This window comes from Lepus europaeus, chromosome X (assembly GCF_033115175.1).
Source record: "Lepus europaeus isolate LE1 chromosome X, mLepTim1.pri, whole genome shotgun sequence".
Classification (NCBI taxonomy): Eukaryota; Metazoa; Chordata; class Mammalia; order Lagomorpha; family Leporidae; genus Lepus; species Lepus europaeus.
In genome coordinates this window covers 130,164,369-130,181,773 of record NC_084850.1, presented here as the reverse complement: position 1 = coordinate 130,181,773, position 17,405 = coordinate 130,164,369, and the positions used below count along the sequence as shown (strand labels likewise).

The 17,405-nt window shown below is 38.9% G+C and overlaps 1 protein-coding gene and 1 pseudogene across 3 annotated transcripts in view; one reads left to right on the top strand and one right to left on the bottom strand.

Annotated features, from left to right (window-relative positions):
- CDKL5 (cyclin dependent kinase like 5) overlaps nt 1-17,405 on the top strand; it is a 196,434-nt gene that overhangs the window by 147,101 nt on the left and 31,928 nt on the right. For all 3 annotated transcript variants that reach the window (XM_062183358.1, XM_062183357.1, XM_062183359.1), the window contains 3 exons: nt 556-646; nt 4,269-4,458; nt 12,789-12,869. In XM_062183358.1, coding sequence (XP_062039342.1) covers nt 556-646; nt 4,269-4,458; nt 12,789-12,869 — 362 coding nt within the window. The remainder of the gene's footprint in view (nt 1-555; nt 647-4,268; nt 4,459-12,788; nt 12,870-17,405) is intronic.
- On the bottom strand, nt 16,250-16,720 carry LOC133753658 (cytosolic iron-sulfur assembly component 2A-like; annotated as a pseudogene).

Below are 17,405 nucleotides of genomic sequence, written 5' to 3'. Positions count from 1 at the left end.
CAGTGGGCGACAAAAGTAATGGTGGAATCTGTAACGTAATTAGGCTGTCTGTAATATGCTTCTCAGTTGCTGGCAGATAGCAGTAATTTTGGCCTGCTTTGTTTCCATCACTGCCCATTGTCAGCTGTTTATATAATGGCCAGAACTAGTCAGCAACAATAGATATGTAAGTACTGTGTAAAGTCTCACATAGCATAATTAGTGACCATCTGATATGCTGGTTGAACTTTGACTTCTGGCTTTTGTGGGAACTTCATTTTGTTGCTAAGATTTTCATTTATTGGCAGAGCTGATTTAAAAGTATGCTCTGAATGCTTATAAAGGCATGGGGTGACTTTGAAACCATGAATTTCTTTAGCTTAAGGGCGAGACTAGGTTTGTAGTAAATATATTGCACATTTTAATTGACTTGAACACTCTATAAACTTTTTAAAGTAACAAGGACACTATTAATGAAAAATTCATTCAGTACCAGTCATTATGTTCTTTTGATATTCTTTTAAAGTATTAACTAGCACTGAAATATTTGCCAACATGAAATTACTACTGTTTCAGGCTTTGCTAGAAATCTATCAGAAGGCAACAATGCTAACTATACAGAGTATGTGGCCACCAGGTGGTATCGATCTCCAGAGCTCTTACTTGGGTGAGTTATCTTCTCAAAGTAGACTGATTTCTATATATCTACTAATCCTGTATTGTTGGTTTTGAGATCTTCTATGGAAAATGAGAGCTGCAGTTTATTAAATATGTCAGTTATTTATTCAGTGTAACAAAGCACTTAAAATCTTAATGGTATGAAACAAGTACTTTTTATTTGCTTGCAATTCTGTGTGTCAGCAGTTTGAGTTCAGCTGTGTGGTTCTTCTGCTTATCTGTCTTGGCTTCATTCATATAGCTATAGTCAACTGACAAGGCATCTGGAGGCTGATTGGTTTAGGGGTCCTCAACTGGACCAGACCGTTGGTAAAGCATGGCAACTCATCCTGTAGTAGGGGAGTCCAAATTTCTTTATTTGATAACAGTAGAATTTCATGCAAGAAGGTAAGCCCCAAAGCAAAAGGTGCTTTCCAATCCTCTGTTTGCATGGCTTTTGCCTCATTGGATGAAGAATGTTGTTAAACTACCGAAGTCCCAGGTCAAGTCTTCTTGATGGGAGAAGTGGTAGAGCCACATTATATATATAAAGTGGCATGTGTACAGAAATGGGAAGAAGTATTGCAGCCATTTTCACTAACCTTCCACATTAACAATATGAATATGCACAGAGTTTGACAGTCTGACTTACCTAGTCATTTATTCAGCAAATACTTTATCAAGTATTTCCTATGTCTAACCACTTCACTAGACACATGGGGTTAATGTTGAACCAGTTGCAGTTTTTCTTTCAAATTTGTAAATCACTTTTGGTAATGAATTGCTATTCAAACTAGTAGCACATTGATGATTTTCTCAGCAGCATCTCCACATCCATCTCCTTTTTCTCTACCATTCCACTTTCAGTGCTCTTTCATTCATCTGTAACAAGAGTCTTCTCATAATGTTCTTCTTTCCTTTTTAATACATTTTAGAGCCTAAAAAGGAGCCTTAGTCCTTAGTCCTGATCTCTACCACTTACTCCCTAGCCTAGTTGTAGTTTTCTTATTTTGCCTAAATTTCCTTCTTTATGAACAACCCAAGTATACAGAAAGAAGACATGCTCTGCAAAATAAATTAGACATGGTGGTATGATGTCAAGTGTATACACTGTAGATTTCATTTCTTTTAGTGTGCCATACATGTAACTGGGGGAAATGAGAAATTTAATTTCTAAAAGATACTTTTTATGTAATAACAGTATAAGTTCCTGGATTTCTTCTGAAGATCATGGTGACTGTATTTGTGAATTCCTCTCTGCAGGTTTATTTTAGTGTTAACTATTAATTTCCTAGTCTCTACCAACCATCTGTTGGTAATTCTTGATTCATTGTTGACCTTGAGCCTATAAGAATCATTGGTGTTAGTTATTGAAAGATTTACTGTTTTTTTTTTTTAATCAAAAGCTTGCTTTATCCTGAGAAACAAATGATGGTTAGTCACTTAATCTCTTCATTTGTGTGGACAGAGTTTAGAATTTCTGTGCTAATTTTTAGTCTTGGATTTAGGATTGATTTTCTGTGTTTTTTCCTTCTGTGTACCTATGTGGACTCATTGAAATACATAGTCCATTTTCTTTTGGGAGGATTCCAATTTGAATTTACTGGACACTATTAGCCAATGAAGAATGAATTAGGAAGTACATCATTCTTAGAACTTCATCTGAGGACTTAGTATGGTAGAAAGACTCCTTATCATCTGGTTTTGTTTGGGAGATTCCTCCAAGGAGTTAATTCTAAAGACAGCTTATTGTGAATCTTCAGATAGTCTTTCTGTTTAATAATTCCTATAGGAAAACTGAGGTGATGTTTAGAGATGCGTGGTAGCTGCCAAAAGTAGATGGAGATAGTGCAACTCATTTGAGCAAATTTAGTATCGCTAATTGATACCAAGTACTAGCTGAAACACTATATTATTTGTGTAAAATCCCATTGAAATAATTTGATATTTGATTATATATTAAGAATTCATATTTTGGGGTTAAGCTATTGCTTGTAACCCCAGCATCTCAGAGTGCTGCTTCAAGTTCCCACTGCTCCACTTTAAATCCAGCTTCATGCTAATGCTCCTGGGAAGGCAGCTGAAGATGGCCCAAGTACTCGGGCTACTGCCGTACATGTGGGAGGCCAGGATGCAGTTCCTGGATCCTGGCTTCAGCCTAGCCCCGACCTGGCTGTTGCAAACATTTGTGGAGAGAAACAGCAAATGGAAAACCTCTCTCCCCCCTCTCTGTCATTCTGCCTTTAAAATAAACAAATTTTAAAAAGAATTTATTTTAATACATTCTCAAGGTTTTGTCCTTGACATTCAAAATAGTTCCAGCTGTATAAATTATTCAAATCAGAAGACAGAAGAAAAATAGCTTGTAGTGGGAATGTGGAGGTTTTCCATGGGTTTCTCCATCTAGCACTATGGAACAATTTTCTTACTCTCAAATAGCTGTCAAAGAAAGTTCTATATCTTTCCCTTCCTAACAAGCTACCAAAAATATCTAGATGAGATTTCCTTATATGGTTCTTAGATTTTTGTGGGAAATGAATTAGATAAATGAAATATTGACTTCTTGTTACAGTGATTTATTATCCTAGAAGCATTCTGTATAGTGTTGAAAGTGCTTTAGTTTAAAATGTTTGTATTAGTACTATATCATTATTGGATTCTAGAATTTCATTACAAACTACTTTTCAGATATTTTATTTTGGTTTTCCCACTTCTTAAAGCTTGGGTTGTTTATTTTAAAAATATGTGTGTGTGTGTGTATATATATATATATATATATATGAAGATATGATTATTTACTTAATTTGCTATAAATAATTTGACTTAATGCTGTAGATACCATAGGTATAGTAGATATATAGGGTATAGGTATAAAACTGCTTTGAGGATACCTAGATTTTTTAAGTATAGCCTCCATATATTGATAACAGCAGCACTCTAAAAACCCTCTGGTAAACTCAAACTCTAGGAGCAAGCTGTAAACTCATAAATAAACTTAAAATGCTTTGAGGGAAATTTTGAGTTACAAAGCCTATATACTTAGGGTCCAAATATATTCAGGTAAATGATATGATGGAGCTTAGCACAATCTTAGCTATTGGAAACTGTGATACTAAGCAATCAAATGTTAAATAATAGTGTTTATTGGTTAAGAAGACACATAAATCAGTCATACAATTTAATAGACCAAACTAAAAAAAAAAAAGGTATGATGGAATTTTTTGAAATTTAGAGAGCTAAAGTGTAATTATGTAGAAAATACATTTCTTGGGAGCATTTCATTCCCCAAGTGAGGCGTTACTCATCAGACATATGTGCTATATTAGAGTTGATTAAGCCATTCATGTTCAAGATATACCCAGATACAAACAGACTTCAAATTAGTGCCTACTAAACTTACTAAACTGAAGGCTTTGTTAACATAGGTTTATTCAGTTGTGTTTTGAATTTTCACTTGAATGTCCATAATTCCTTATTTTCAACCTCACTTTATTCCACATGGTACTTTCCTCATTCCTTAAGTATAAGTACACAAGTATGCTTTCCATCATGAATGTGTTCAAATTATTTGAAAATTATTAAATCATTGTGTTTTTTCATTTGCCAAGAAAATCTCTCCCTTTGCTTTTCAGAGCTCCCTATGGAAAATCTGTAGACATGTGGTCTGTGGGCTGTATTCTTGGGGAGCTTAGTGATGGACAGCCATTATTTCCTGGAGAAAGTGAAATTGACCAACTTTTTACCATACAGAAAGTGCTAGGACCTCTTCCTTCTGAGCAGATGAAACTCTTCTACAGTAATCCTCGCTTCCATGGGCTCCGGGTAAGAAGTTTTGCTAAAACCCAAAATGGAATCAGTAAGACAGTGTTTACTTAAATCATTGTTCATTGCATTAAGCTATCCTTTGAATAGTATTTCCTTTCTCATTACAATATCTATAATTTCCTACTAAAATATTTTATTTCTTTTCTTTCTTTCTTTTTTTTTTTTTTTTGTGGGAGGTAAAGTAGCAAGGTTTATTAGGGCAGGGACATCCGTAAGGACAGATGGGCACCTCTCCAGACAGAGCCTGAGTGAGAGACTTGGGGGGGGGGGGGGCGGGAAGGAGCGAGGTTACATGTTGAGTGGAAGGATTACACCTGGCCAGACCAGGCAGGCGACTCAGCAGAGAGGCAGAGGGCTGAGTGCAGTCCATTTGAGGCTGGGGGTTTTTAAGGAGATGGGTCTTGCTTCCTCACCTCTGCTCCTCTTGGAACAAAGGGCTTTTTGGATGTAAATAGAAAAACTTCTCTCTTGAAGGTCTGAAACAAAGGACTTTATGGATGCAAATGTTATCAGACAGGAGGAAGGGAGCAGGGTATTGGAGATGCAGATACTGGGCTGGACCTGGGAGATTGTGGAAGATTGTCAGGCAGCAGGGGTGGGGACCTCCACCTGGCAGGTTATCAGGTAGAAGGGGGCAGGGCAGGATGCGAACTCTGGGCTGTCCCTGAAACATTGTCAGGATGACTTTGAGATGCAGATGCATATGCTGGACATAGATGTCTTCTCTTTAGGCCTTTATGTCACACACACATAAGCTCATAACTGACTTGCTACCTAACATTCCCCCCCTCAAGAGGTAATACCCAAAATTCTTCTTTGGGATTATGGGTGGAGTTCCGTTTTCTGTAACTTCTTCAAAGCTGGCATGTGGGCGTCAAGGGGGATTTGGGTATTTCCTCTTGCTATCTGTCTTATGGTGTGCAACAGTGGCCTTGGAAAGACTGTCCTGCTCGGTCCAGAGGGCTGCTCAGGTTGTCCAGTGGAATGGGCTGGAAGCCTTGTCTGATGACCATTTGGAGTTCGACAGCTTTTAGTCTGTTAGAGACAAAACGAACAAGGACATTAAAAACACTCGGTGCAAAGAGAAGCATCAAGATTACAGAGAGGAAATAGCCAGGATTTCCATGACCAGATGTCAGGCCAGAATAAAATATTTTATTTCTGAGTCATATATAGTATTTGTGAATTTTTAAATGGTCAGAATTAGGGGTTGGCGCTGTGGCACAGAAGAGTAAACCTCCATCTGCAGTGTCACCATCCCACATGGGTGCCGGTTCAAGTCCTGGCTGCTCCACTTCTGATCCAGCTTCCTACTAATGTGCCTGGGAAAGCAGGGAAAGATGGCCCAATTCCTTGGGCCCCTGCACTCACGTGGGAGGCCCAGAAGAAGCTCCTGGCTTCAGCCTGGCCCAGCCCTGGCTGTTGCGGCCATCTTAGGAGTTGAAGCAGCAGATCGAAAATCTCTCTGTGTCTCCCTCTCTCCCTCCTTCTCTCTGTATCTCTGTCTTTTGAATAAATAAGTAAATTTTTTTAAGGGTAGGGGGAAATGGTCAGAATTTAAAAGATAGGCTAATTTTTTTTTATTTGTAAATTTTAAGCGTATACATTATTCTAAACTTTGATTATCTTAAACTGTTTCTTTATCCAAAATATTAAGTATCCTCAAAAGATATAAAATGTGTGAACAGCTACTAATTAGTTGAGCAGATGCATTTGTAGTGATTTGAGAAAGGCCACGAGTATTTGCATTTCACAGATTTAAAGGTTCTTGTTCTAGCAGGTAATTTTTGACTGTTGACAACAGAACATCAGATCTTCTTTTCAAACTAGTGCATTGTCTCATGTAGTCTTTCCTTTTTTCTGAGAACATGCTAAAAAGCATCTTAGAAAGCATAAGCTTTCCCCAGATTAGAAACATCCAGCTTGGGGAGGTACCTTACTGGAGTGGCCAATGAGTTAGGGCTACCTCTCTCTTCCATCCACTCCCGAAGTAACCTTTTTAGTTCTCAACCACTCTTTTGGGCCAATTAGTGGTAATTGTGAGAACTATAAAATAATCTCACCTCTACTTCCTCTTTCTTTCTATCAAGTGGATCACACTCAAACCATGTTACCTTGCCATTTGCAACATGTTTTGGTTGTTTTTTGACTTTCTGGACCTCAGTTAATTTCCCTTTGGAGAGCACCTCTACTCACACATGAGTATCCAGCAAAGTCCCAGCTCTTGCTAGGCTCAGTGAATGTGGAAGAAATTAATGAACAGAGGCATACACACGTTTCTCTTTTATCTCCTTCTTATGTTCTCTTCCAAATCTGAGTTGCCCCAGGAAATTTCTCTCTCTTTTTATCTTTGCTTTTGTAAGCCAAAACCTGACCAAATTGGGACCATTATTTTATGGTGCAAATAGCAGATGTGGTTCAAGAGATTAATTTAACATGCCGTATTAGACACTGAAAATAGATAGTAAATGGACTTTCCCTCAGTCTAGCAAAAAGGGAAAATCTATTAAATTCATAAATAATGTTCATCATAACAAATTTCTGTATTGCTGAGAATTAATCCAAACTCCTCACTATAGCCCATGAGACCTTGTCTAATTCAGGCCCTTTGTGTTCCTTGACCTTTTTCTCATACCTGTCTTCATCCGCTGCCCTCTTACCACACTTGTCTGTTCTTTGGCTTCCAGAAACAGCCGGCCTTGTGGTTTGCCTGGTTAAAGGGGTTGTATATTGGAGTCTCTGAAGAAAGTATAAACAAATCTGACTTGGTACCTGGACGTAATAACATACAAACTGAAGAACTAAGATTTTCATCCTTGAAATAATTAGAAAACAATATAGCTTATAAGAAAGTAATATAAAGTACTACATTCTGTACTGTATCACATGTTGATATGGCTTAGCTCATGAGTCTATCAAATACCCTGAAAAGAAAGAAACCATAGTTAGGTGTTCATTAGAAAAGATTTTTGGGAGATTTAAAAAAAATTTTTTTTAAAGATTTATTTTATTTTATTTGAAAGAGTCAGAGAGAGAAGTTAGAGGGGTCTTCCATCCGCTGCTTCGCTTCCCAGATGGCCACAATAGCTGGAGCTGCACCGATCCGAAGCCAGGAGCCAGGAGCTTCTTCCAGGTCTCCCACGTGGGTGCAGGGGCCCAAGGACTTGAGCCATCTTCCACTGCTTTCTCAGACCATAGCAGTGAGTTGGATCGGAAGAGGAACAGCCAAGACTCAAACCGATGCCCATATGGGATGCCGGCGCTTCAGGCCAGGGCTTTAACCCGCTGCGCCACAGCTCTGGCCCCTTTTGGGGGATTTGAAATTTGAAATGGATGTTGAAGGGTTAGAGAGGCCTCGGGAAGGATAGATTTTCCTCATTTGTCTGTGGTCCTGTCTGTTCACAGACTTCTCACTCAACAATATTATCTGTAAAATGCTAGACGATATGTTACAACACTCCCTAGAAGTATCTTTTACTGAAATTGCTGCTTCCGTGACGTGTTGATTTTTATATACATTATTCTTTATATTTTCACTTGAAAGTGTTTGTGGTGTTTTAACTAAGTTACTTTAATCTCTTTGGAGGTTTAACAGCATCTTTTGGGGGGAAGTTTTCTTTCATAATATCACTTGAGAATATCTGGGACATAAAACTAAGCACATGCATCTGCTGTGAACCATGGACTCGCTGGTAAATGATCTGGTTTGATGAGAATTTCATTCAGTTGTGTAGAGGTTGGAAATCCCACAAAATGTTGCTCTAATGACAAACGTTATTTGGAAAAATAACAGTTGCTGTCACTTAGTATAGGGCACAGGCTCTGGAGTTAGATTGCTGGAGTTCAAAGCCTTGCTCTGTGTTTACTACTTGAATGACCCAGGAAGTGGTTTCACCATCTCGGGCCTCTGTTTCTTCATGTGTAAAATGGTGATGGGATTGATGTGAAGGTGAAATGTTATAAGTGAAATGCCCAGACCTAGTGCCTGGCATATACATAGTCAGCACTCAGTAAAGACGTACTCTCATTGTGTTGATTGGGAAATTGTTCAAATTTCTCTGCTTGAGTTTTTCCTATTTGTTGAATTCTCTCCTGTTAGAATGGTAGTTCTCATTCAAAAGCATATCAATCAATTTTTTTAAAGTTAGGAGTTTGGTCATTTTTTATTATTATAACATTTTTAATATATTTTTTATTTCACCATTAATTTTCTTATCATTAAAATCCCTTCTGGGAGCTAGCATTGTGGCATAGTGGGTTAAGCTGCCATCTGTGACACCAGCATCCCGTATGAGTGCTGATTTATGTCCTGGCTGCTCCACTTCCCATCCAGCTCCCTGCTTATGCACCTGGGAAAGTAGAGGATGGCCCAAGTGCTTGGGGCCCTGCCATGGTCATGGGGGACTTGGCTGGAATTCTAAGCTCCTGGCTTCTGTCTGGCCCAGCCCTGGCTGTTGCAACCCTTTGCGGAATGAGCCAGCAGATGGAAGATCTCTCTGTCTCTCCCTCTCTATAACTCTGCCTTTCAAATAATAAATAAATAAATCTTTAAAAAAATCACTTCTGGAAAAAGAAAAAGAGGGGATACCTGGTAGCATAAGGTAGACCTTATTAGCAGAGTGTTAATTAAATTAAAATGTACTGGCATAGTATCTTTTATCGCAGCAAGGCAGGTGTCCCTCTCTTTAGGCTGCTAGTTAATATTCCAGTAACATCCAAAAGAACCTCTTTACCTCCTTTAGGTAAGGCACCTAGGTTTAGAAAAAGTGTGGGTTTGGCTCATAGGCCTAGGTATAAATATTAGTTCTGCTACTTTTGGATTATGTAACTTGCCCTGAACCAGTTATTTGAACTTTCTGATCGTCTTCTTCCTCATCTCTAAAATAAGAATGATAATACCTAAAATGCTGCATAGCATCACTTCCCTCGGAATTCAGTTTTAGGTTTTGCGTGTGCGTCTGTGTTAAGTTCATGTTATTCTTTCTACTTCCTCTCTTGAAGGTACTGTCCTACTTTTCTCCATCTTCACATTTCTTCCAAAACCCAGCCATGGGTTCTTTCTTCTCCAGCCGCAAACCACCTTGATCTCTCTCTCTCAGCCTCCGTCAGCAGTTCGGGCTGCAGGACTAGCACTGATTGCTTCCCAACCAGACAGCAGATTCCCCAGGTGCCAGATTTAGGCCTTCCTGATATTCTCTCTCCTGCTGTACTGAGCACCGTGTGGGTATGATGTCATAATCACTCCTTAAATACCTTCTTTGAATTTAACTACATAAATAGTCCTCTCATCCACTTATTTAGCACATTTAGGGATTTCAGTATTTTGAAATGCTCTTAGGTTGGTATAAAGGAAATATACACCAGAAGCAAGCTAGTCATCACATTTGGAAGGAGTCCATGGACTGAATTCCGCCAGTCATATTACCCAACATCTTAACATCTACTGAGAGACTACAGAAATGTGAGTTGGTAGAGGAAAGGATGGAACATCTAAATAAACTGGGCCTCTCCCCCTCATTTTATTTAAAAATGCATCTGTTAGTCTAAGAGACTTTGTTTGCCTTGTGTTCCAACTTAAAAAATGAAGGATTTGAAAAAAACAGGTCATTAAAAGAATATATTAAAAGCAATAAGAGAATATGTGTTTGAATTCAGTGTTTTCACTACCTTTTTCTTTTTTACTTTCATATTTTCAGCAATAATTTGATGTTATTGTGGAAAAAGGTATAAGAATTCTTTGTGATGTCTTATCATAACCCTTCTGCTAGTTCCCCAATTACTGTCAGTAATTCAGAATTTTCTATATAAGCAAATTCTGTATTAACTGTAATAGAAAATTGTTTAAGCATACAATGCCTGCAAACTGTATAAATAATTTCAAATTTTTATATTTTTGTTTTTTTATATACCTTAGTATTATCTGCCTAGATTTAAATATCATCTTTTACCTGCAAGTTCTCCTGTTATTTACCATTCAAACCTTCAATACATAGACACCAAAAGTAGTACACACTTCATGGAAAAATAAAGTTAAAAGGGAAAAATATAAACTTTATTTCTCAAGATAAGCTCCAGCAAGCTCAAGATACCTTTGTAAATGATGATACCAGCCATTTAGTCCATCTTTAAGGAACTGAGGGCCCTGGGAATTCAACCATGTCAGTGCAGTCTTTCTTTGAAGAAAAATGGTTGTCCTTTAAAGATTTTTTTTTTAAGATTATGAAACAAAGAGAAGTCAAAAGTTGCCAAATCAGGAGTATCAGGTAGCTATCTAATGGTTTCCCATGGAAACTCACAAAATTGCCCTTGTCTGATAAGAAGCATGAGCAGGAGTGTGGTCATGATGGAGAACTTTCTGGTGAAGCTTTCCTGGGCGGTTTCCCTCTAAAGCTTTGGCTAGCTTTTTTCAAAACACTGTCCCACTGGGGCCAGTACTCTGGCATAACAGGTAAAGCTACCACCTACAGTGCTGGCATCCCATATGGGCACCGGTTTGAATCCTGGCTGCTCCACTTCCAATCCAGCTCTCTGCTATGGCCTGGGAAAGCAGTAGAAGATGGCCCAAGTCCTTGGACCCCTGTACCCACGTGGGAGACCTGGAAGAAGCTCCTGGCTCCTGGCTTCGAATCAGCGCAGCTCCGGCCTTTGTGGCCAATTGGGAAGTGAACCAGCGGATGGAAGACCTCCCCGCCCCCGTGTGTGTGTGTGTGTGTGTGTGTAACTCTGAATTTCAAATAAATAAATAATCTTGAAAACAAAAACAAAAACACCACTGTCCCTTTAAGATATGTTACCCTTTGGCACTCCAGAAAGAAAGTCAATAAGCAAAATGCCTTGAGCATCCCCCAACCCCCAAATTGCTGCTGTGACCTTTGCTCTTGACTGGTCAACTTTTGCTTTGACTGGGCCACTTCTTCCTTTGGGCAGCCATTGCTTGAATCATGCTTTTTTAGGATTGTACTGGTAAAGCCTCATTTCATCTCCCATTGCAATTTTTCTTAAAAAAAAAAAAAATGCTTCAGCATCTTGATCCTACTTGCTTAGAATTTCCATTGAAAGCTCTGCTCTTGTCTGCTGCTGGTCTGGGTGCAACAGTTTTGGTACCAGCTGAGCCAATTGAGATGTCTGTGGTGTTGGCTATTGTGTCTGTAGTTTTTTGTCAGTCCTTGCAAATTAATGTGGATGCTCTGCCTAAAGCTGTGGACTCCGTCTTCATCATTTCATCTCTTCTTAAGAATCTATTTGTAGGGGGCCGCCATTGTGGTGTCTTGCATAAAGCTGCCACCTGCGATGCCAGCATCCCAAATGGATGTTGGTTAATGTCCAGACTGTTCCACTTCTGATCTAGCTCCTTGCTTATGTGCCTGGGAAACCAGTGGAAGGTGGCCCAAACGCTTGCGCCCCTGCACCCACTTGGGAGACCTTGGCAGACACTCCTGGCTCCTGGTTTCCATCTGGCCCAACTCTGGCCGTTATTGGGGGGGGTGGTGGTGGTGGTGGTAAACCAGTGGATGGAAGATCTCTTTCTGGGGCCGGCACTGTGGCATAGTGGGTAAAGCTACTGCCTGCGGTGCCGGCATCCCATATGGGTGCCAGTTCAAGTCCTGGCTGCTCAACTTCCAATCCAGCTCTCTACTACGGCTTGGGAAAGCAGTGGGAAATGGCCCAAGTGCATGGGCTTCTGCACCTGCCTTGGGGACCCAGAGGAAGCTCCTGGCTCCTGACTTCAGATCGACTCAGCTACAGCTGTGGCAGCCATTTGGGGAGTGAACCAGTGAGTGGAAGTCTGTCTGTCTGTCTCTCTCTCTCTCTCTGCCTGTGCCTCTCTGTAACTCTGCCTTTCAAATAAATAAATAAAAATCTTTAAAACAAAAAAAAAAAGAGTTCATTTGTAAACTGCTGATTTCTTTGCAGCATTGTCCCCATAAGCTTTTTGTAAAGCATCAGTGATTTCACCATTCTTCTACCCGAGGTTCACCATCAATTTCATGTTTGTTCTTACTTCGGTTTTAGCAGAATTCATGTTGCTCTGAAAATGCCTCTTTTTAAACTGATGTCTTAGCTTTCTTAGTGTCTCAAAAATAGATTCTGTTGATACATGTTATAAGAAGTTAGTACAAGTTTATTTTAGTGCAAAAAGAAAATTGAAATGATGCATTTTTTTCATAATAGGCATTTTTCATGAACTTTTTGAAGACTGCTCATGTAACTTGACTTGTGTTGACACTGGGGCAGTAACTTCTACTCATCTGTTCCCTTCTGCAACACACATATCCTTAGCATATCCTTCCCCATATGCTAATCTTACTGTCATGTTGTTCTTACAGTTTCCAGCTGTTAACCATCCTCAGTCACTGGAGAGAAGATACCTTGGAATTTTAAATAGTGTTTTACTGGATCTAATGAAGGTAGGAGAAATTGATGTTGTCTGTATAAAATGCCCTTTGGTTTGGGGGTTCTGTTGTGTATGAATTAAATGTTTTTCAAGTTGGTATATGATATTGAATAACAGGGGAGTATGTTGTGTTGAAAGGCATTTAATTAAAATTGCAACAGGATTTGGTGTGTCATAGTCTATAGATGACCATGAGATCCCTAATTTACTTTCCTAAAATAGAAGAATAAAAATCCATTAGCACTCAAGAGTTGCACATTGATATGTTTTGAATCAAATCTTAAAATGAATATTGAAATAACAGAGGATCCTGTGATTTTTCTTTCACATGCTATTTAAGGCACCTCAGAGTTCACACAGATTTGATCAGTGAACCCAGTTCTTGTCTTTCTGTCTCCTCTTTATATATGTCAGAGTTGCTGGTATTACTGTGGCCTGTGTTCCTCCTGTAGCTCCCTGTCAAGCTGTCTTCCTGCTCTGGACTACTAAAAACATCCTCAGATTTCTTTATTTGAGTGTTTCTTCCCCAGTAGACAGTGAACCCTTTGAATGAAAGCTATCTTCCACTTTTCTCCAGTTTTGTTCTATCCAGCCAGTGGATAAGCAAGTTTTTGTTGTTTGATAGTAGACCTTTAAAAAGCAGTTGTTAATAGATCAATTTTATTTTATGCCCATTCAGTCAACTGTCAAAATCAGTGGAGGTCGTGCTAGGCATAGAACCTTTAAAGGGCATACTTAGCACAGTTGGAAGTGGCTGAGCATCCTTCTTAGAATCTTGCTATACTTTCAACTATGTTAATCTGTGTTCCAAGGAACATAGTCGAAACAGGTGTGTGGGCAGAGGTGGGAGAGTCAGGTGTGGCTTCGAGGGAAATGTCCACATACCATATAATCTTTTGTAGAGATTCACAATATTCATTTATCTATGAAGGCTTTCAGAAATCTCAATAATTAAGCATGTCTATCTCTCCCAATGTTTGCCAATTAATTACTGAATACTGTTTTTTTTTTTTTTTTAATATATAAAACCCCAAAGCACTACATTCTGAACACAGATAGAGAAATGCTATTAAAAAAGAGAGAGAGAGGCTGGTGCTACGGCTCACTTGGCTAATCCTCCGCCTGTGGCGCCGGCACCCCGGGTTCTAGTCCCAGTTGGGGCACCGGATTCTGTCCCGCTTGCTCCTCTTCCAGTCCAGCTCTCTGCTGTGGCCCGGGAAGGCAGTGGAGGATGGCCCAAGTGCTTGGGCCCTGCACCCGCATGGGAGACCAGGAGGAAGCACCTGGCTCCTGGCTTCAGATTGGCACAATGCGCAGGCCATAGCGGCCATTTTGGGGGATAAACCAATGGAAGGAAGACCTTTCTCTCTGTCTCTCTCTCTCACTGTCTAACTCTGCCTGTCCAAAAAAAAAAAAAAAAGAGAGAGAGAGAGCCATCAGAGCTCTTTCAGTTTAATTAGGCATAAGTTATCAGTTAAATCAGTTGAGTTTTGTCAATATGCTCTTTCACACAATCATTACTTATTGATCAGGACCGTAAGTATTTGGTAACTTTATAAATAGAATCAAGTTAGAAAATGGAATTAAATATAATGAAATGTTTTCTGCCTTTTGTCTTCTTTTAGTTAAAAATAATTGAATATTTTTGTTAAATCATTACCAAGTATAATTACCAAGCATCAGTGTGGTACCTGATTAAAAGCTTGTACTGATTAAAAGCTAGCATAAATAAAAGTAGTACAATATCCTGAAGCTTTCTGCACTTCTACCAGATTGGAAGCTAAACATTCTAATTCCTATTTATTTAATATGTTTACTGTCATGTTTCTTTAACATTTTTATTGAAATATACATTTGGAAGGTTCTCAAATTATGTCTACTTCTCAGTTAATTTTTATGATATAAATGTATTTGTGTAACCCTTCCCAAATAGAGAAAATTTTAACACCGCAGATGCCTCCTTAAAATCCCTACCCAGCTTTATGCCACTGCCCCAAAAAACCACAATTCTGACTTGTCACCAACAATTAATATTGCCTTGTTATTATTGAGTGTTATATACATAGAATATTCTCTTTATCCTTTAGGTATTTTGGAAGATGAATTTGAAAAATCAGAAATATGAGTTATCTTTTCATGAAAAAAATATTCTCTTTGTCATTCCATAAAGCTGTTTTGATAATTTTGGCCATATATAGCTCTCCTAAAATGGCCATCTTTGTCTTAAATCTGTTATAAACCATTTTAGTGAAGATACAATTCCCAGAATTAATTCAAAACCCTAATAATTTTAAGAATAACTACAATGATAATACCTGCTTTTGTTTTTATTTTAAACTTTTATTTATTTGAGAGCCCGAAAGAGTTTGCTGGTTCAGTCCTCAGTGCCCACAGTGACTGGGGATAGGCCAAATGAAGCTCGAACCAGGAACTCAATCCAGATCTCCCACATGGGTGGCAGGAACACAAATACTTGAGCTGCCTCCTAGGGTACACAAATACCTGCTGCCTCCTAGGGTACACATATCAGAAAGCTAGAATGAGATTGTAGCTGGGCGTTATTCCCAGGCACTCTGAAAAAGATACAAGTGTCCCAGTTGGCATTTTACCTGCTAGGCCAAATCCCCACAATTGGCTTTATTTTAGTTAAAAAAATAAATTATTAGGTCCCCTCTGTACCACACACACACTGTTACTGAATTTTAGAAACTATTAACTGGGTAAGTTCCTCATAATGACCTCACCCTTTCAAATATTTGGAAAATTAATAGCTATCTTCATAAGCATAAATATAGTTCTTTGTAGTAATTTCTACTGCTGATATCAAATAAATTAGCACCAGAGATAGTAGATATTTATCTTCTAATCATATGTACTTCTAATTTAAGAGTACTCAAGGCAACTTTCCTTTGTTTTAAACTAGTATCTTACAGTTGAAACCGTTTTGATGTTAGCTTTTAACTTCAGTGAGTACAAAATCATTTCATATACCTTCATGGTTTTTGTTTTAGAATAAGAAAGAATTGAAATCATTTCAGAGTTGTGTCAGGATCAGAGTAATGATTTAAATTGAATACCTTTGGGCATGGTAGATATTTGACTTGTAAAGCATTTGTATCAGAATGAGCATCAGAAAATATAGCAACTCATCTTACACATAATAGCTAGAAAATATTTTTCTGTCTGATCACTTAAGTGTTACAAGTCCTGAGAATGTTATACACTGAACAAATTAGGTCCTACCTTATAATTAAATCTTGCTTGGAAATAATCCTTTAAAAAAGGCTTTGAGGTACAAATCACCTATGTATTAAACATGAGTCTTTTATATTTTACAAAGAGTTTAAAGAACTATAGCAAACAATTACAGTTCAGTGGCTCTTAAAACAGCTATTAGTCAGGTTCAAGGACACACTGTTCTACCATTTCCTGTAAGTTGGGGTTCTGCATTGCAGCTGCCACTTGCTCTTTGCCATTGATCTGCTTGTGATGTCTTCTGTTGAGTGAGTGCCTTCAGAAACGTAGACCTCCAACTTATTTATAAAGGGCAGACACCACTGAAGTTTTACTCGTAAGCACAGCCAAACCCTTATCAATAAGAGTTGCCAAAGAGCAATGAGATACTGTTGGTGTGACCCTGATAACAGCCAGATGGTCATCTTCATTTATCTCCTGAACCTCCACACAACTTTCTGTTACCATTTCCAGTTCTTCCAAAGTATTGGGCTTTTCTGGCTCCCAGATAGTTCTAATCAAATCATAAACCTCTAGCGCTTAGTGTTCCATGATCCTTGGCTGTGGGGCTGCTCCCTGCTCAAAAAGGCCTGAGAGCCACAGGATTCTGTTCCTGGACACCCACTCCATCCTCATGCTCTGCCACCCGTGGCTACTGTCCCACCCGAGCCACTGCAGAATCTTTTTAGGATCAGAATTCAAATTTTCTGTGGAGCTAGGTTAAATGTATTACCTGAAATTGAAGTCTGGCTATTAGGAGCAAACCTAGGATTGCTCTCACTATTTAACAGAATACAAAGAGTAGCAATGGGCAAAACCAGTGAAAATGAGCTAGAGATGAATTTATGACTGCTTTAATTTCATTTTTTCAGCCTTTCTTCGAGGGAGCATAACATTCTTTCAAAGAGCAAATTTCACTGTGTCTTAATGTGTTCTGTTAGGCTATACAGGTTTTCTTTCTTTATATATTTGCCTAATTTATAATTAAAAATTAATTTTAGTAATGATTTACCCTTTAAAACTTTGTTGAATTACTAAGATAGATGATATCGTACTAAAACATATTAGTTGTAGAGAATCTAATATGGTTCGAGATGTGGCTGCTCCGCTTCCGATCCAGCTCTCTGCTATGGCCTGGGATAGCAGTAGAGGATGGCCCAAGTCCTTGGGACCCTGCACCCACGTGGGAGACCCGGAAGAAGCTCCTGGCTCCTGGCTTCAGATCGGTGCAGCTCCGGCTGTTGTGGCCAATTGGGGAGTGAACCATCGGATGGAAGACTCTCTCTCTCTCTCTCTCTCTCTCTCTCTCTCTCTC